The 20,625-nt window shown below is 44.7% G+C and overlaps 1 protein-coding gene across 1 annotated transcript in view; it reads right to left on the minus strand.

The window, feature by feature from the left end:
- Window positions 1–18,047, minus strand: part of Ints3 (integrator complex subunit 3) — a 49,439-nt gene extending 31,392 nt beyond the window's left edge. The window contains exons 1-4 of the mRNA XM_042681901.1: window positions 17,291–18,047; window positions 7,718–7,801; window positions 4,873–4,956; window positions 10–123 (exon numbers count right to left, since the gene is read on the minus strand). Coding sequence (XP_042537835.1) covers window positions 10–123; window positions 4,873–4,956; window positions 7,718–7,801; window positions 17,291–17,437 — 429 coding nt within the window. The 5' untranslated portion in view covers window positions 17,438–18,047. The remainder of the gene's footprint in view (window positions 1–9; window positions 124–4,872; window positions 4,957–7,717; window positions 7,802–17,290) is intronic.
- Between the last annotated feature and the right edge of the window lie 2,578 nt (window positions 18,048–20,625).

Consider the following 20,625-nt stretch of genomic DNA (forward strand, 5'->3'; position numbering starts at 1 on the left):
TGATCTTACCTGAGTACGGCAAGTATCCTGCAACTTCAGGTACTTCTCCATAAGTATCTGGTTGATTTTATTCAGGACAATATTCATGCCATCACGACTCACCAGAGCCAAGTCCCGGTAACACTATAAGAAGCAGGTTTGGAAGCAGCCAATAAACTAAGTTAAGGCTCTTGACCCAACCCTTAGTCAACCCCTATCCTCCTGTCTCTTAAACAAAACACTTACCAATTAGATGACACTAAATAGCAAAATGGGAAATACAAACAGTTTCCATGCTGAATAATTTCCCTCCACAGGGCACCTCCATCACAAACCTATGTTCTATCTTACAGGGTAGGAAAAAAGGACTGAACTCTCTAATAAGGAAAGAAAGCCTGCTGAGCAGAGCTCTTAGTCCTAACCTTGTCCCCCTGCCTCCCTTCTAAGGAAATGTCATACTGTTTGATGCTACAAGCTGAGCAAAACCAGGTGGAGGCCATCTGCTTTTCAACTCCTAGTAAAAGGTCACTGCAGAATGGATTTGATTGAACAAGTTAAAAAGGAACCCAGAGGGTTTTCGACCTGCTGTGACCCAACTAGATGCAGCAAGGGGAGTTTAAGGGATCAAGGTCCTGGAGAGAAAGGACAGAACCCAAACTGAGGTTTCTTAGCTGGGTATGTTAGTGGATGCCTATAACTTGAGCATCTAAGAAGCTGAAACAGAAGGATCAGCTAGCCTGAGTTATACAGTAAAATCTTTTCTCAAAAACAGAAAATGAAATTTTAAAATTCAATGTCTTAAACTGGGCTCTGGTGTCTTATGCCTGTAATGCTAGATACTCAGGAAGCTGAGATCTGAGGATTGTGGTTCAAAGCCAGCCTGGGCAGGAAAGTCCATGAGATTTTTTTTTCTTTTCGCCTGGTCCTGGGGCTTAAATTCAGTGACTGGGTACTGTCCCCGAGCTTCTATGTGTTCAAGGCTAGCATTCTACCACTTGAGCATCAGCACCACTTCCGGCTTTTTCTGAATAGTTTATTAGGGATAAGTGTCTCACTGAATTTTCTGCCCTGGCTGGCTTCAATTGCAACCTCCAGAGTAGCTAGGATTATAGGTGTGTGCCACCAGTGCCAGCTCCATGTGACTCATCTCCAATTAACTACCAGAAAACCAGAAGTAGAGCTGCTGTTCAAAGTGGTAGTGTGCTAGCCGTAAGTGAAAAAGCTAAGAGACAGCACCCAGACTCTGAGTTCAAACACCAAGACTGACAAAATAAATAAATAAATAAATATGTCTTTCTTCTTTTTGTGGTGCTAGAGGATTAAGCCATGGATCTGTGATAATTGCTCTACCACTGACTGAGCTACCTCAGTTACCCTAAATGTCTTTCTTTTCTCTGGGATGCCTTTTACTTTTGCTAAGTATTGAAAAAGGAAAGAGGTGTATGCCTGTAATCCCAGCAGTTGGGAAGCTGAAACAGGAAAGCTTTGTGTTTGTGGACAGCTTAGGATACATAGCGATGTACTGAGTTCAAAGCTAAACTGAGATACTTATCAAGAACTTGGCTCAAAACAAGATAGAATAACAACCATGGTGCTCTACCACTTGAGCCACATCTCCTATTTTGGTTGTTAACTGAAGATGAGAGTCTCATGCACTTTGTTGCCTGGGCAAGATTCAAGTTGCTATCCTCAGATCTCACTCTCCTGAGTAGTTAGAATTATAGGCATGAGCCACCAGTGCTCAACTCCTCTGCTCTTTCGGATTTACATCTTCCCTCTTGGAAGCTTGCTAAGGTTTTTTCCTCCCATTTTTCTCCTTGCTGGTCAGCAAACTGTTATAGGTTGGTAAAACAGCATCAGAGATGAGATACTTTTTGTACCCAGCTGCAATATATGTTACCAGCACTTATTGTTGTTAAGGATTCTGGCAGGGCATGGAATTAGGCAAACAGTATCTTCTCTTTCTTCATTCAACCCTATTATCTTCAGAGAGGTTTGTCCTCTTTCTCTGCCCTGGCCACATTTCTGGAATTTGTTTTCATTTAAATAGGCAATGTTCCTCTATGGTTAAAGTTGTCTCTGTATCTGACTTGACAGATTTTCCTTTTATCTTGACTTCCCTCATCTTCTTTAACCATTCTGTGACTAACCTGGGGAGGCTTCAGACATAACTACCAGCACATTGGTAGTAGTTTGTTGGAACTTCTTATCCCAATGTGGTGTTTGTTCCCTGTTTTTAATTTCTCAATCATCCTCTCTGCAGTGTTGCCTTCCCTCATGGGACTTGCAAAGTGCAAAAGGAAGTGGGCATGGATGGTCAAATTCTTGATACAGCATTTACAATTCAGAGTCTTGTGGCCTTCCACTGCTAAGCCAGGCAAAGAGCAAGAAATACTACACAAACCCTGCCCCCTTTACTTACTCTGATCATTTCTCACATTAAACCAACAGATATGCCTTTCCAGCAGGCAAGACTAAATTGCACTGAAATAGCTAAATAAGATTCTGATGTTTTGTTTATTCTATTTGTGGTACTGGGAATTGAACCTCAAGGCCAGGGCCTGTTACTGTTCAAGCACTCTACCAATGAGTTGCATCTCTAAGCCCTTAAATTGGATTTTAAAGTATTTATAAAAATTGATGTATGGGCTGGGAAGGTGTCTCAGTGGTAGAGCGCTTGCCTTGCATGCATGAGGCCCTGGGTTCGATTCCTCAGCACCACATAAGCAAAAAGAAAAAAGCCGGAAGTGGTGGTGTGGCTCAAGTGGTAGAGTGCTAGCCTTGAGCTGAAGAGCTGAGGGACAGTGCCCAGACCCAGAGTTCAGGCCCCATGACCGGACCCAAAAAAAAAAAAAAGATGTAAAGCTGGCCACCAGTGGTTCATGGCTGTAATCCTAGCTACTCAGGAGGCTAAGATCTGAGGATCATGGTTCAAAGCCAGCCTGGGCAGTTAAACTGTGAGACTCTTTCTTTTTGGTAGGTCATGGGGCTAGAACTCTGGGCCTGGGCACTGTTCCTCAGCTCTTCAGCTCAAGGCTAGCGTTCTACCACTTGAGCCACAGTGCCTCTTCCAGTTTTCTGGTTATTTATTGGAGATAAGAGTCTCATGGACTTTCCTGCCCAGGCTAGCTTTGAACTGTGATCCTCAGATCTCAGCCTCCTGAGTTGCTAGGATTACAGGTGTGAGCCATCAGTGCCCAGCTGTGGGACTCTTATCTCCAATAAACTTCTCAAAAAAGCCAGAAGTGGCACTGTGGCTTGAGTGGTAGAATACTTGCTTTGAGCAAAAGAAGCCCAGGCCAGAGTTCAAGCCCCTGGACTGGCAATAAATAAAAAAATAAATAATGAATTCAAGTAAGAGAAAAAAAATGCCTTAACCCCAACCTACACACTTTTATCTTTGCCAATAATTTCTTTAAGATTCAATGGGATCATATCAATATTTAACAACAGCAAAATGGAGACATCTTTATTCCCAAGTATCTTAATGATAAGATAAAAACAAAACAACCTAAGTTCCAGCTACTTAGGAAATGGAGATTGGGAAAATGATGGTTTGAAAGCATGAAGTCAGCAAGACATTTTGACCAAAAAATGCTGGATGTAGCTGCACACTTTTGTTATCCCAGCTATACCAGAGGCCTGACAAAAACAAAACAAAAACAAAAAGCCACAAAAATAACTAAAAGTAAAAAGAGTTGAGGGCAAGGCACAAGCAATAAACTAAACAGCTAAGAAAAGAGAAATGAGAAAGAATAAACAATCTCCCACAACTCAAGAGATGCTTTAAAAAAAATTAAGTTTGCCAGGCACTGGTGGCTCATGCCTGTAATCCTAGCTACACAGGAGGCTGAGGTCTGAGGATCGTGGTTCAAAGCCAGCCCAGCAGGAAAGTCCATGAGACTTTTATCTCAATAAACAACCAGAAAACCGGAAGTGACACTGTGGTTCAAGTGGAAGAGCACTAGCCTTGAGCTGAAGAGCTGAGGGATACCTCCCAGGCCCTGAGTTAAAGCCCCATTACCGACAAAAAAAAAAAAAGTTTGGGCACTGGTGGCTCATGCCTCTAATTCCAAGCTCATCAGGAGGCTGAGATCTAAGATTAAAGTTCAAAGCCAGCCTGACTGGGAAAGTTCATTACTCACCAAACAGCTGGAAGTAGATAAGTGGCTCAAATAGTAGAGCTCTGAGTGAAAGTTGAGAGCACGAAGCTGAGTTTAAGCTGCAATACTGGTGTGTGTGCGTGCACGCACGCGCACGCACATAAACATATGAGTTAAAAAAAAAATTTGCAATAAAGAAATTACAGGGGGCCAGGCGCTGGTGGCTCACGCCTGTAATCCTAGCTACTCAGGAGGCTGAGATCTGAGGATCGCGGTTCAAAGCCAGCCCGAGCAGAAGAGACCGTGAGACTCCTATCTCCAATAAACCACCAGAAAACTGGAAGTGGCGCTGTAGCTCAAGTGGTAGAGCGCTCGCCTTGAGCTGAAGAGCTGAGGGACAGCGCCCAGGCCCAGAGTTCAAGCCCCACGACCGACAAAAAAAAAGAAATTACAGGGGCTAAGAAGGTGGCTCAATGGTAGAGTGCTTGCCTTTCATGTATGAGGCCCTGGGTTCGATTCCTCAGAACCACATAAGCAGAAAAAGGAAAAAGCCGGAAGTAGTGCTGTGGCTCAAGTGGTAGAGCACTAGCCTTGAGCTGGAGAGCTGAGGGACAGCGCGCAGGCCCAGAGTTCAGGCCCCAGGAACGACCAAAAAAAAAAAAAAGGAAATTGTAACTGGAGCACAAGGTGATTCAGCTTTAGTCAAAGGATCTGCTAAACCCAAGTTAGACAGTAAACTCCACCATATTCCCAGATTATGTCTTTAAAGGGTCCAGACCAGGTATCTTACCTTCTGGGCTTGGGAAGGTTCAGTAAGGACAAGAGTAAACAAGCCCAGGCAGATTTCTTCATGTTGAGGAGGTCCTTTGCATACCTGTAAAATAAAGAAAAGAAAAAACAAATAGCTACCTGTTATTCACAGGCAGAAAATTTCAGCAGTTTCTCCTAGAATACCTATGACTTGGATAACACAATGACAAATGACCAACTCCAAGTGGCGCTGTGGCTCAAGTGGTAGAGCGCTAGCCTTGAGCTGAAGAGCTGAGGGACAGCGCCCAGGCCCAGAGTTCAGGGCCCACGACTAGACCCCCCCCCCCAAAAAAAAAACAAACAGATGAGGTACATTTTACAAGCAAGGTAGAAGAAGAGCTAAACCCTTGTTGCTTTCACCAACCAATGAGGGTAGAATTCTTTTTCACAACCTTTATCAGACCATAACCTTAACCAGTCTTTGGTAGAGGGAGCTGTGAATAATAAGCATACTTTCCCCAAGCGATGAGCAAATCATAGAAATTTCTATGATTTCTTTCTTTTTTTTTGTCGGTCGTGGGGCTTGAACTCTGGGCCTGGGCGCTGTCCCTCAGCTCTTCAGCTCAAGGCGAGTACTCTACCACTTGAGCTACAGCGCCACTTCCGGTTTTCTGGTGGTTTTATTGGAGATAGGAGTCTCGCGGTCTCTCCTGCCCAGGCTGGCTTTGAACCGCGATCCTCAGATCTCAACCTCCTGAGTAGCTAGGATTACAGGCGTGAGCCACCGGCGCCCGGCAGAAATTTCTATGATTTCTAAAGTGAAAACAGAGTAAAAATAATAGTGCTGCGTGCCAGTGGCTCATGCCTGAATACTAGCGACTTGGGAGTCAAGAAATCTGAGAGTGGTAGTTAGAAGTCAGCCCAGGCAGAACAGTCCAGAGATTCTTATCTCCAACGAACCAGCAATAACCAGTGTAACTCTTTTTTCTTTTCTTTTTTTGTTGGTTGTGGGGCTTGAACTCTGGGCTTGGGCACTGTACCTCAACTCTTCAGCTCAAGGCTAGCGCTCTACCACTTGAGCCACAGCGCCACTTCCAGTTTTCTGAGTGGTTTATTGGAGCTAAGAGTCTCATAGACTTTTCCTGCTCGGGCTAGCTTTGAACCGCAATCCTCAGATCTCAGCCTCCTGAGGAAGTGTAACTCTTAAGCAAAAAAACCAAGTGAGAGTATGAGGGCCTGAGTTCAAGTCCTAGAGAATAATCTATGATAATAAACAGGCAATACTTGGAGATATTTACAATGTAACCAAGATTATTCTTACATTTATATGCAATTTAAAATCATTTTGAAGCTGGGCACTGGTGGCTTACCTGTAATCCTAGCTTCTCAGTATGCTGAGATCTGAGATCATTATTTAAGCAAGCCCAAGCAAGTAAGTCTATGATGCCGGGCACTGGTGGCTCACGTCTGTAATCCTAGCTACTCAGGAGGCTGAGATCTGAGGATCGTGGTTCAAAGCCACCCCGGGCAGGAGAGACCGTGAGACTCCTATCTCCAATAAACCACCAGAAAACCGGAAGTGGCGCTGTAGCTCAAGTGGTAGAACGCTCGCCTTGAGCTGAAGAGCTGAGGGACAGCGCCCAGGCCCAGAGTTCAAGCCCCATGACCGACCAAAAAAAAAAAAAAAGAAAGTCTATGATCTCCAATTAACAACCAAAAAGCCCAAAGTGGATCTGCGGCTCAAGTGGCAGAACGCTAGCCTTGAGCACAAAAACTCAGGGACAACATCCTGAATGGCCTTCAGTTTAAGCCCCAGAACCAACATAAAAAGTAAATAAATAAAATCATTTCCACCACACAGATTGATAGAAATATAAAAACATTTGTATGAGAATTGCTTACAAAGAAAAAAAAAACTCAGGCAAGAAAGTCTTGAGACTCTTATCTCTAATAAACCACCAGAAAACTGGAAGTGGTGGTGTGGCTCACATGGTAGAGCGCTAGCCTTGAGCTGAAGAGCTGAGGGACAGCGCCCAGGCCCACAGTTCAAGCCCCACCACCGACAAAAAAAAAAAAACAAAAAAAAAAGAAAAAGAAATAAAAGTAAAAGAAAGACCCTTCCACCCACCCCCGCCTCAAAATCAGGCAAAAGCTGAACTGTAGACAGGGCTCATATAGTAGAATACCAGCCAAGCTAGCAAGCTGAACAAGACCAAGTTCAAACTCTGGAACAAGCAAAATAAAATAAAATAAAATAAAAATAATAAAATTGCTATTTAACTGAAATTGGTGGCATAAGCCTATAAATCTAGCATTTGGGAGGCTGAAGCAGATGGATTTCTAAATTTGAGGTCAGCATGGGCTACATACCAAATTAAATACTAATCGGGGCTATAAAGCAAGCCCCTCTCTAAAAAAGGCAAAGAGAAGCCAGGTCCTGGTGGCTCATGCCTAAAACCCTAGCTACCCAGGAGGCTGAGATCTGAGGATCATGGTTTGAAGCCAGTCCAGCCAGGAAAGTCTATTAGATTATCTCCAATAAACTACTCAGAAAAATTTGGAAGTGGCACTGTGGCTCAAGTGGTAGACCACTAGCCTTGAGAAAAAGAATCTCAGGGACAGCATCTAGGCCCTGAGTTCAAACCCCAGGACTTGTACAAAAGAGAGGGGGTGGAGAGTGAGAGAGAGAGAGACAGCAGTAACAACAAAAGCAAGTAAACAAAGTTGTGACTTAAAGATGCATAAGAATCCAAGAGCTAATTTCCTAAAGTAAGAGAAAACAGTTTAGAAATTAAGATGGAAACCTAACATAAACTTCAGTCCCATGGTTAGGTCTTAACGCTTTCCCAGAAGTGAACTGGATGTGAGGGAAACACAATACTTACATACGCATTGAGGGCATCGTTGGCTTCTCTCTCCGAGACACCAGTAGTCATTGACGTCACAATACTCATACACCTTTCCAACCTCTGGGGAGGGGTGAGAACAAATTAAATGTGTAGTATTTCTGGCCCCAAAACAATTTTTTTAAAAAATTCTAATCTGGAGGATGAGGGAGAATGATAGAGGAGGTAAAACTAATCAAGATACTTTGTATACATATATGGACATGTCAAAATGAAACCCCTTGGTACAACTAATTGATGCAACAAAAAATGTAGGGGAGAAACTTAAGAAGAAAAAATCCCAACCTGATCATCTTTCTAAGCCCAGACAGAAAAAAAAGAAAAGAAAAAAAAAGGAAAGATAAAGCCAGGTATTGGTGGCTCTTGCCTAAAATCCCATCTATTCAGGAGGTTAAGATCTCAGGATCGCAGTTCAAAGCCAACTAAGGCAGAAAAGCCTGTTAGATTCTTATCTCCAATTAACTAGCAAAAGGCCAGAAGTGAGGGTGTTGCTCAAGTAGTAGAGCACTAGCCCTGAATCAAAAAGCCAAACAAAAGCATGAAGCTGAGTTCAAGCTCCAAAATGGGCATGTGCTTTTCTTCTTCTTTTTTTTTGATCTATGGGTCATGGGGGTTTGAACTCTAGGCCTGGGTGCTGTCCCTCAGTTCTTCAGCTCAAGGCTAGCCCTCTACCACTTGAGCCACACCACCACTTCCAGTTTTCTGGTGGTTTATTGGAGATAAGAGCCTCTCAGACTTTACTGTCTGAGCTGGCTTTGAACTGTGATCCTCAGATCTCAGCCTCCTGAGTAGCTAAGATTACAGGTGTGAGCCACTGGCTCCTGGCTACAAAGGTGTTCCTTTATAATAGAATGATAACTAACAAATGTGGTTCTGCCAAGTATTATCATGTATGCTAAAACCAGAAGGTAAAACTTGCAAGAGAAATTATATATTTATATAGGCTTAAAATACATATTAATTTCAAAAAGAAAATGATAAATGTAAGAAAACCTAAAGACATATCCTTAACCAAGTAACTATCACCAGTGGTGAGACCAACTGATACCGAGTGCCTCTAAGATGCTTTGAAGTGAGCCAGGTAAGGTTGTGTACCCATAAAACCAGATACTCAGGAGGTTAAGGTGGAAAGATCACTTGAAGCCAGAGTCTGACCATAACCTGAACCACATGGTATGATCTCCATCTCAAAATAAAATATCCACATGTGGTGGTACACACCTGTAATCCCAACACTCAGGAGTCTAAGGCAGGAAGATCTCAAATTAAAGGCCATCTGGGCTACACAGCGAGACCCTGTATAATTTTTTCTTTACATTTGAAATTATTTGTGTTATTAAAAATTAACGAATCAAGAGCCGGGCGCCGGTGGCTCATGCCAGTAATCCTAGCTACTCAAGAGGCTGAGATCTGAGGATCACGGTTCAAAGCTAGCCCAGGCAGGAAAGTCCGTGAAACTCTTATCTCCAATAAACTACCAGAAAACCAGAAATGGCGCTGTGGCTCAAGTGGTAGAGCGCTAGCCTTGAGCTGAAGAGCTGAGGGACAGCGCTCAGGCCCGGAGTTCAAGCACCATGAACAAAAATAAATAAATAATAAAAAATAAATAAGAATAAAAACAAAAATTAACGAACCAAAACAAAATTAAAGCATCATATCAATTATTAACTTGAACAATAAAGAATTTAGGATACAATCAACAATCTGAGCTGAGTACCAGTGGCTCACACCTGTAATCCTAGCTACCTAGGAAACTGAGATCTGAAGATCTTGGTTGAAGCCAGCCTAGGCAGGAACGTTGTGAGACTCTGATCTCCAATTAACCACCGAAAAATACACTCTGGCTTAAAGTGGTAGAGCACTAGCCTTGAGTGAAAGGAGTTTAGGGACAGTGTCCAGGCCCTGAGTTCAAGCCCCATGACCAACAATAATAAAAAGAACAGTTTGAATAGTGACCTAATATTGATTATATCAAAGAATAGTGAGTCAGGTGCTGGTGGCTCACGCCTGTAATCCTAGCTACTCAGGAGGCTGAGATCTGAGGATTGTGGTTCAAAGCCAGCCAGGGGAGAAAAGTCCACGAGACTCTTCTTATTTTTCTTTTGTGCCAGTCCTGGGGCTTGAACTCAGGGTCTGGGCACTGTCCCTGAGCTCTTTTTGCTCAAGATTAGCACTCTTTGAGTCACAGCACCACTTCCGGCTTTTTCTGTTTGTGGTACTGAGGGGTCAAACCTGGGGCTTCATGCATGCTAGGCAAACAACTCTACCACTAAGTCACATTCTCAGCCCAAGTCTGTGAGACTCTTATCTCCAATTAACCATCAGAACACCGAATGTGGCACTGTGACCCCAGTGGTAGAGGGCTTGCCTTGAGCTGAAGAGCTCAGAGACAGAACCCAGGCCCAGAGTTCAAGACCCACGACCAACAACAACAATAACTAAAAGGAACCTGAGCTTCTAGAAAACCCTACAGGGGACAGAAGTGAGGCTATAAGGTGGCTTGAAGAAGAGTATTATTAATGTTTGTAGATGTGAGAGTAGTACTCAGACTATGATTTTTTTAAAGAAGCCTTAAGCTATACATTCATATGAAGTATTTAAAGGTGAAATGACATTTTAGACTTGCTTCAAAATAATCTAGAAGGAGTTGGAGGGAATAAAACAAGATTGGCATGTACTGCTAAGTAATGGAAACAGAAAGATAAGCTACATGGAAATAATATTCTACTTTTTCACAGTTGAATTGCTCCCTCTGACCCATCCCCACTACACTGCTAAAACAAAAAGTATGAGGAAAGGAGAGACAGAGAACAAAAGACCAAACTAAAACCTGCCAACTTCTCCAGTTAAACAAAGCTGCATTAAAGCCAATCCAAGGGTCACTTATTTCCAAGGTAGCTGCCTAATATTCTGTAGAGATTCAGACAGTGGGGCCTATTCTAAAGCATTTATACTGAAAAAATGCTACATATTGATACAATATTGAGAAAATATACCTCATGTTAAGGCAGAGAGCGCTCTTTTATCAATACCTAAACTATTTCCTGAGGCTTTTAAAATTTTATGATGAAGATTAATCCAAAAACTGTTTTAAGAAAGCCAATTCCCAATGATTATAATGCTGACAAAACCAGGATAAAAGTAGACTGGTTTACTTGTTTTTTAGAGGCTACCACAGAACTTTGCTGAACTTTGCCTATAATACCTCAACTTGTGAAGAAAGGGTAGGTAGTTCAAAGCCAACCTGGGGAATTTAGTGAGAGACCCTGTCTCAAAATACTTTATAAAGGGAGGTGGGGGGAGGAAGAGGTTAGCAGTGTAACAGTAGAACATGAGTAGCAGAACATAGGCCTAAGCAAGAGGCCCCAAGCGCATGCCCTGGAAATACAAAAACAAAACAAACTTGCTGAGAGATGCTTAAGGTATTTCTTTAGCAGTGTTTTGAGAAACAGACAAGTAAGGATGATGGAAAAGCTGTCTTGGCCTGAAAGATAACTATGTTTCTCCTTGGATCTTTACAGTGAGATTGTCAATGTCTAGCCTATGTAAGAACATAAGGTATCAGAGACTTGTCTGATAGCTACAAAACTTCAGCCTAAAATAAGACCAGGGTTAAAGGTATTACAAGTTTACACTAACATCAGTTCAATCTCCCAAATTAGGTCAGATCAGCAAGCTCAGCTTTAATAAACAGCACCTGCGTACTTGTGAAAAGAAGATGTGAGATCACATGAAAACTGAGCTGTGACTCTCATTACCTGGGAGTTCTGATATTCCTCATTACCTAGTCCAATCTCCCCTGAGGAAGGGGGAAAAAACTCAGGCTGGCTTTCTCTTTTTTGAAATCTCACTCCTTTCTATCCAAGACAGTTATTACAGACTGATGGGTCAGTTAGTCCAGTTGCTTGGTCTAGACCTTCTTGCTAAGACCCCAAACCCAGCAGTTTCAAACCCAGGAAGATAGTAAATGAGCAAAATGGGGGGGAGGGGAGGGGGGAAGGGAATTCTAGATATTGCTTCCTACCAGAGGAAATCTCTATGGAATCAACATAGAGAGATAAGAGAAATCAAGCAGCAGCTAACCAATGCAAACCAGAAAGCATGGAATAGAAAAAACCCACCAGTGCTAACTACCTAGCCTTAGGCTCATCTTGTATGAGTTAATGTCTACCCGAGAATGTTCTGAAGCTTAAATAACCTGTGAAAACACAAGGCACCCATCCTGCTTATTCAATTGGTAGGGAAATTGAGCAATTGTACACATCTAATCCATAGGGACCAGACTCTCTAGCCCCTTGTCACTACTTCAGCAAGTCCTCAAAGATTCCTGAAAACTAACCACCCACTGCAGGACATGGATAAGTGCCTAACCAGGCTGAAAAGCTTCCTCTCCTACTGACCCTCTGTAAACCTTTGCCTTCTAAGAGAGGAGGAAAAGGGAGAGGAAAAGGAAGAGGCCTAACTGATGACCCTACATTGAGATCTTGGCAAAGCTGGCTACACAGCTTTATGAGCTGGCAGTGTCTGGATGTGATTTAACACTCACGAGACTTTGGATTGAACACAGTTTCTCTAGGCTCCTCCCTGATGTTTGAAGCTCTGCTCAGAGGCATGAGTCAATTGTATCAGACACTGCCCAGTCAAGGAGAAAAGTGGCCTCTTGAAACAGGGAGGCCCCGCTAAGGATGCAGAAAGTAGGAGAGTCCAGAATGTGGATGAGCAGATAAACTCAATGAAGAAAAAAAATGTGATAGTCCATTCCAGGCAACAAGTAAAAAGATACTACGCTTCCTATAGAAATTACTTGTCCAAACAGGATGGGAAAATTAATTAAAAACCATTCAGGACCACAAAAGAACTATGCGCCCTCAAAGAGAATCACAGAAAGCTAGATCTCTACAACTGAGTAACAGAACCCTTCTTCCCCATTCCTTCCTCTGGAGGCCCTTAATAAAAATGAAATCACACATACAGCTGCCAACAATTGCTGGCAGAACAGCTGTTTGGAATAAGCCTTCTATGACAGCACCTCAGAAGACTGAGTAAATATTTATCATCCCTAGGAGCTCCTGAACTAATTTTTATGAGACTACCTGACTATGACAACAGCATTAGATACAAAGAAAGAAACCTTCCTATATGCTAGTATGTGCCTGAAGTTAACAGGAGAGACTCCAGTTAGAAAGATCTCTCTCTCTTTCCATTACTACTCCTCAGCCAGGTGAAATATTCTGTTCCCTTATGCGGAGTGACCTTGAACTAAATTCTATCATCTACTGAACAAGAAGATATGGTCCAACCTGCACAATCCCCAAGGACTCATATCATGAAGGAATTATTGAATATGTTGGATTCCAAGTATAGCCAACCTTCCTATGCTCCTATATGGGAAGCTAACTTAAGAAACTTAAGTCAGGGGTTGGGAAAGTAGCTCAGCGGTAGAGTGCATGCCTTGCAAGCATGAGGCCCTGGGTTCGATTCCTCAGCACCACATAAACAGAAAAAGCCGGAAGTGGCACTGTGGCTCCAGTGGTAGAGCACTAGCCTTGAGCTGAAGAGCTGGGCCCAGAGTTCAGGCTTCATGGCCGGCAAAAAAAAAAAAAAAAAGAAACCTAAGTCAAGGGTTGGGAAGGTGGCTCAATGGTAGAGTGCCTGCCTTGCATGCATGAGGCCCTGGGTTCCATTCCTCAGCACCACATAAGCAGAAAAAGCCGGAAGTGGGGCTGATGCTCAAGTGGTAGAGTGCTAGCCTTCAGCTGAAGAGCTGAGGGACAGTGCCCAGGCCCAGAGTTCAGGCCCCATGACGGACTAAAAAAAAAAAAAAAAAGAAACCTAAGTCAGATTCTGGTGTTCTCTAGCAGACCTGGAGCTCCTGCAATTCTGAGGGATGACCTATGTTCCACAACTAAGAGTCACTTGTATGTGAAATAATGATTTAAGGGGGAAAAATGACTCAAAGCCCATTCCTTGAGAACATTATCAATTATTCCTTGGGGAAAAAGCTGGCAGGAACATAGCCTGAACAAATGTTAACTCTCTTATCCATAGCTTCAAGTTCTACTTCAGCCAGGCACTGTCATCCTAGATACTCAGGGGACTGAGATCTGAGGACTGAGGTTCAAAGCTAGTCTGGGCAGAAAAGTCCACCAGACTTTTCCCCCCACTGGTCATGGGCCTTAAACTAGGGGCCTGGGCATGTCCCTGAGCTCTTTCTGCTAAAGGCTAGCACTTGAGCCACAGTGTCACTTCCGGTTTTCTGGTGATCAATTGGAGATGAGTCTCGTGAACTTGCCTGCCTGTGCTGTCTTTGAACCAGGATCCTCAGATCTCAGGCCCCAGTGCCTGGCCATGATACTCTTCAATTTAGCCAGGCCTCTAATCCAGCATTTTTGCTGATTAAGTGATGAGTGGAAAAATTAAACTTCAGTTAATCATCAAAAAAGCTGGATTACAGGCATGGCCAGCCATAAGTAGAAAAGGCAGAGTGACAGCATACAGCCCTGAGTTCAAACCTTGGTACCACAAAAACCTGGCTTTCAGCCTGATCTCAAAGTGGTGACCGGTCCTTCCTTGGCAAAGGAATAACAGAGAGCTATGAATGCTCATGAGAGTAGGAACTACATGTTCTAAACTTCTCCAATCTCTGGAACTATTTTTATCTCATTCCCTCTCCAAAATGGATGAAGATGGGCAAGAAGAATTCTGCCTTCAAAGGAAGAATGGGGCCAAAGAGAAGAAAGGATACAACAAACAGTCCCTTGGGCCTAAGAGTCACAGACCCTGTCAGGGATGCTCTTGACCAATGAATGCTTTATACTCCAGGCCTCTAAAGGACCTTTCTTAATCACACCCAACTAGAATAACCCCTGCTCTTCACAGGGTGGCCCTAATCTGTTTTTTTAAGCCTCCTTGTGGGAGTGGTAATTTAAGACTTCAGATGATAAGCTCTGGAAAAGCAGACCTTGGATCTGCCCCGTCCTATTTTCCTATCACTCAACACACAGCAAGTATATGTAGTCAAAAAGCTACCTCTGTTACCTCTGCAATAAGGAGTCCTATGATGGAAAATTACCAAGCCAGAACAAGCAGAGGCCAGTCAGTCAATATCAGGGTTTGATCATTTGTATACAGAGATCTGTAGGGAGACTCAAAGGAAGACGCCACCAAGTCTTGCCCTTAAGACACATCTTGGACTAATGGGGAAGACATCCTTTACTAATGAGGATAACAAAACTATACCTTTAAGGGGAAAAAATAAATGGTGAAGTTTGTAGGAAAGTTCAAATGCAAGGAACAAAAGGCAAAGAAGGAAAGTGGGGGCAGGAAAGTTGGGAAATAGTTACACCATGGAGATCAGCAAAGAGAGACAGCAAGATCCTTCTTCCCTCTTCTTCCTGGAAATCATTCTAAGTTCATGTTAAAACAGGCTAAAAATATTTTTTAATGTTTCCTCTCTTTGTAGTCTCCTCTTGTCACATCATTTCATTTACTGCTTAGAAAAAAAAAGGTGCCATACTACTCTCAGCCATGATGACCCTTATAGGAATCAGGATATGGGCTGGGAAGGTGGCTCAGTGGTAGAGCGCTTGCCTTGTATGCATGAGGCCTTGGGTTGCATTCCTCAGCACCACATAAGCAGAAAAAATAAAAAAGCCAGAAGTGACGCTATGGCTCAAGTGGTAGAGTGCTAGCCTTGAGCTGAAGAGCTGAGGGACAGCACTCAGGCCCAGAGTTCAGGCCCCATGACTGGACCCCCCCCCCCCAAAATAAAAAAAAAAGGAAACAGGATAGGGAATAAACAGATTTTCATCAATCTCTGGTCTTTTCCTTTGCATCCTAATTGGTAAAGGGATCAAGGCTGTAAAACATTGACTTTGTAGAACCCTACAGCTCCAATGCTAGAACATGGGGCTCAATACTTCTGACAACGAAAGTGGCCATTTCTATTTAAAAAAAAAAAAAGTTAAGCTGGGCGCCAGTGGTTCATGCCTGTAAACCTAGCTACTCAGGGGGCCGAGACCTAAGGCTCACAGTTCAAAGCCAGACTAGACAGGAAAGTCTGTCCAGGAAGTAGCGCTGTGGCTCAAAGTAGTAGTGCGTTAGCCTTGAGCAAAAAGAGCTCAAGAGCAGTGCTGGGGCCCTGAGTTCAATCCCCATACCTACCAAAAAAATTTCTAAAAAGGTTAATTGGCCTCAAACTCCTGCTCCTTTGCCTTAGTCTTCTGAGTGCTGGGATTACAAGCATGGATCAATATATTTAGCAAATTGTTTTTAGTATTGTTTATATTCCTAATGATATCTACCCTTAGGTGATAAAACAGAAAAAGCAAAGTGTCCAGTGCAGTGGCTCATACTTGTAATCCCAGTTCCTCAGGAGGCAGAAATTAGGAGGCCAGCAGTCCAAAAGATAGCCAGCTTTGGGAAAAGTTATTTAGATACCATCTCACCCCAGGGAAAATTTGATCTAAAAAAAATTCAAGAAAAAGCAAAATGAGTTGGAGGCATGGTTCAAATGGCAGAGCACTTGCCTAGGAAGTGCAAGGCTCTGAACTGAAACCCCAGCACTGGGAAAGAGGGGAAGACAAAAGGCAAACACACACACCAAAAAAAAAAAAAAAGACCTTTAAATACATAGATTTACACAAACACCTATATATATATATATACATATATATATATATATATGTATGGTTTATGTCAATGAGGCAGAGAAGGGCTATGGCCTGCTCATCCTGAACAGGGAAACCAGAGTTGAGTGGCTTTCTCTTTTTTCTTTTGGTTGGAGACCAGGACTCAAATTCTGTCCCTAACGATTTTGCTCATGGGCTGACACTCTACCACCTGAGCCACACCTCTAACTCAGCTTTCTCAACAGTTCTTTAACCATGTCTCAGTTCTGGGACTCATATTCCTAAGTCTCCTTGAATGTGAGCAGTGACAAGGGCTACATGATTAACTCTAGGAGGTCAGGGACAACAAAAGTGAAGGAAGGAGTGCTAGCCTTGAGCACAAAGAGGCTCAGAGACAGCGCCCAGGCCCTGACTTCAAGCCCTAGGGCCAGGGGGGAAAAAAAAAATCACTGGCCAAGTCAAAGATGCCATCTAACAGGAGGGGGCCAAAGTCTACTATCAGTTGTCAACCCTCAGACACCAGCACACACACACTCAGACACTATACATTACTTCTCAACTGATTACTTGAGCTAAGTATGAAAGTTATTGTTTAAGATACCTGTGGTGTGTATGTGGAAAGAAATAAAAATGCATACTCGGCAAATCTAGATGCTATCTATCCCTTAGGAAACCAACACCTCCCCTCCCCATCTATTTTCATACTAGCGGCTGCTGTTACTATGACAACCTGTCCAGGAAATTGACCCACACTTCTTCCTTCAGGAGCAGGAAGCTAAAGAGTGTTTTTGCGTTGCGGGAGGGGGGGGGGGGAAGCGAAAACAAACTTGCAGGCCTCTTCTCCCCACCCCCACCCCGTCTCCGCTCCGGTATCCCTCCTCGGCCCAATTCCTTAACTCCCTTGCCCACCCCCCACACCTACCTCCTCTAACTCATCCTTGGCATCCAAACTGGTTGAAAGTAGCAGCCTCCCCCCTCCTGGGGATCCTGCTCCCGCTCCTCCTCCTCCACCTCCCGCTGCTCCTGAAGCAGCAGCTGCTGCTGCCCCCTTTCCCTTCTGTAAGTCCATGGCTGCAACCAGGAGACGGGAAAGGGTCAGGGAGTGGATGGATAGAAAAGTCCTAGAAATGGGAAACTCCGGATGGGCCAGGGACCAGGAGGCAAGAGAGAAGCGGCGGAGGAGGGGAAGGCTCGGGCCCGGGCTCCGGGCCTCCGCACTCCTCCCGCCTCCCCAAGGCCGCTCCTGCCGAGGGGCGCAGGCGGCGGGTCCTGTAGGGCTGCTGCCTGCGGGAAAGCCGTTAGCTCTCCAGGACGGTGAAAGGTCTGTCTGTGCCTCTTGAGGGAAACGCAGGCGAGGCTGCCGCCCCGGCAGCAACGGAGGGGGACCCTCTCTCTGGCTTCGGACCCTACCAGAAGGAGGGAAAGCCCTAAGTTTCTGCCTCCAGAGGTGGGGGGTGGGGTGGGCGAAGAGTCCTGCTCCTGAGGCCGGGGTAGGAAACCTTCCCGGCTGGTGCCTCAAGGACTCGGGGAGCGAGGCTCCTTTGGATCCAGGCCCTACGGGGGGGGTGAAGGTGAAGCCGTAGCGCTACAGGAGGACACCGAGGACCAGCTTCTTCCCACACCACACTGAGGCGGCCATGGTGGAAGAGCGGGGGTGGGGGCGGGAAGGCTGAGGCCGACCGAGGGGGGCGGGGGAGAATCGTTGAGCCTCGCGCCGGAAGCGAGCAGTCGCAGTCCGGGGTTTCAGCCAATAGCAGCTTCCGCGGTGGCGCCGGCTGGACGAGGAATAAGCCGACCACGGAGGAATGGTCTTTTCCCGGGCTACCAATAGCATTGAGCAAAAGCAAGCTCCGGATGATGGGCAGCCAGGTGTCCCAATCGCATCTCTCTTCTGCTCCTAAGGGGCGGGACAGCCTACACCGGGGGTGGGAACACATGGCTACCAGGAAGAAGATAGGCCGCGCTTGCGCGCGCTGGCGAGCATGCGCAACGTCTTTTTCTCCTAGAGCTTAGGTTGGTACAGAAATGGGCGGCAGAGCCGGGCGCCGGTGGGTTACGCCTGTAATCCTAGCTACTCAGGAGGCTGAGAGCTGAGGATCGCGGTTCAAAGCCAACCCGGGCAGTAAAGTCCGTGAGACTCTTATCTCCAGTAAACCACCAGAAAAACCGGAAGTGGTGCTGTGGCTCAGGTGGTAGAGCGCTCGCCTTGAGCTGAAGAGCTGAGGGACAGCGCCCAGGCCCAGAGTTCAAGCCCCACAACCGACCTCCCCCCCAAAAGGAAAGAATGAATGAATGAACTAATGAAATGGGAGGCTATCTCAGTACAGCCTCGGGAGATCCGAAACTTAACCCACAAAGTAGCAATGCAGGGTAGGGAGTAAAGCCCCAACGCAAGCAGAACTCCATCTGGCAGTATGGAGCCAGCTTCTGTACTGAGAGTGCATCACTTTTAGGCAAGTGCAGTTATTTTTCACACGCGTGTGCACACACGGTTCATTGACCTACTTCTGCATACCAAATCTTGAAAATCGTGAGGGCAATGACTATAACAAAAAATTGTTAAACGATCAACTTTCCTTCCTTGTGAATCTGTCACTGAGATCATTACCCACAACCCAATGAGGAGCCACTTATCTGTTGGGAACATAGACCATGGTTGTATGTGAGTCAATTTTTTTTTTTTTTGGCCAGTTTTGGGGCTTGAACTCAGGGCCTGGGCAGTGTCCCTGAGCTGCTTTTGCTCAAGGCTGGCACTCTACTACTTGAGCCACAGCGCCACTTCCGGCTTTTTCTGTGTTTGTGGTACTGAGGAATCGAACGCAGAGCTTCATGCATGCTAGGCAACTACTCTACCACTAAGCCACATTCCTAGCCCTTGTGAGTCGATTTTTTTTTTTTTTCTTCTGGTACTAGAGCTTGAACTCAGGGCCTAGGCATAGCATAACATTTTCCTGCAAGGCTAGTACTTTGTCACTTGATCCACACATCTATTTAGACCTCAAAGGTTAATTGGAGATGAAAATCTTATGGACTTTATTACCCAGGCTAACTTTGAACCCCTATCTCCTCCTGAGTAGCCAGGATTACAGGTGAGAACTACAGTGAAGCCAGGCTCCATTTTTATTTTCTTATATCTTATTTCTCCATTTGGGTGTCAGTAGCATCCATTTTTAGGAATACAAAAGGATTACCACACACAGATCCAAAAACATCAAGTTGGTGCTTTTTTTTCCCTCACCACTGTATATGGACTCTATTCTCGAATACCATCCATTTTCAGGCCTGGTCATTGGGCAGGTGAGTTATATGCTCCTTAAAGGATTTCAACTACCATGGCCACTCTTTTGCTAGACAAGTTATTTTGTTGTTGTTGTTGTTGTTGTTGTTTTGTTGGTCGTGGGACTTGAACTCTGGGCCCGGGCACTGTCCCTCAGCTCTTCAGCTCAAGGCGAGCGCTCTACCACTTGAGCTACAGCGCCACTTCCAGTTTTCTGGTGGTTTATTGGAGATAGGAGTCTCACGGTCTCTCCTGCCCGGGCTGGCTTTGAACCGCGATCCTCAGATCTCAGCCTCCTGAGTAGCTAGGATTACAGGCGTGAGCCACCAGCACCGGCTTAGACAAATTATTTTGAATTAATGTATGTTAATTATTCTTAAAGTAAGACCTGGACACAGGAATCTATAAATACCATTTTAGCATTTGTTTTGCAGTTGTACCAAGTATGCTTTGGTGAAAACACTGCTTTAGCTACTGATGAAAACATTAATATTACATTGTATAGATAGAAACATTGTTACAAAGCATTGATTACTCACAACTATAATCCTGGCTATTCAGAAGACTGAGAATCTGAGGCTTGTGGTTCAAAGCCAGCATATACAAAGAAAGTCCTTGAGATTGTTTGTTTGTTGGTCCTGGGGTTTGAACTCTGGGGCTGGGCCCTGTCCCTCAGCTCTTCAGCTCAAGGCTACCATTCTCTCACCTGAGCCACAATACCACTCCTGGTTTTCTGGCAGTTTATTGGGGATAAGAGTCTCATGGACTTTCCTTCCAGGGCTGGCTTTGAACTGTGATCCTCAGATCTCAGCCTCTTGAGTAGCTGGGATTACAAGTATGAGCCTGACCAGCGCCTGGCCCTTGAGACTCCTATTTCCAATTAACTACCTACAAAAAAGACAGAAGTAGAGCTGTGGTTCAAGTGTTGGAGCACCAGTCTCCAACAAAAAAAGCTAAGGGACAGTGTCCAGGCCCTGAAT

This window comes from Dipodomys spectabilis, unplaced genomic scaffold, assembly GCF_019054845.1.
Source record: "Dipodomys spectabilis isolate Male_0828 unplaced genomic scaffold, ASM1905484v1 ptg000069l, whole genome shotgun sequence".
NCBI classification, from domain to species: Eukaryota; Metazoa; Chordata; class Mammalia; order Rodentia; family Heteromyidae; genus Dipodomys; species Dipodomys spectabilis.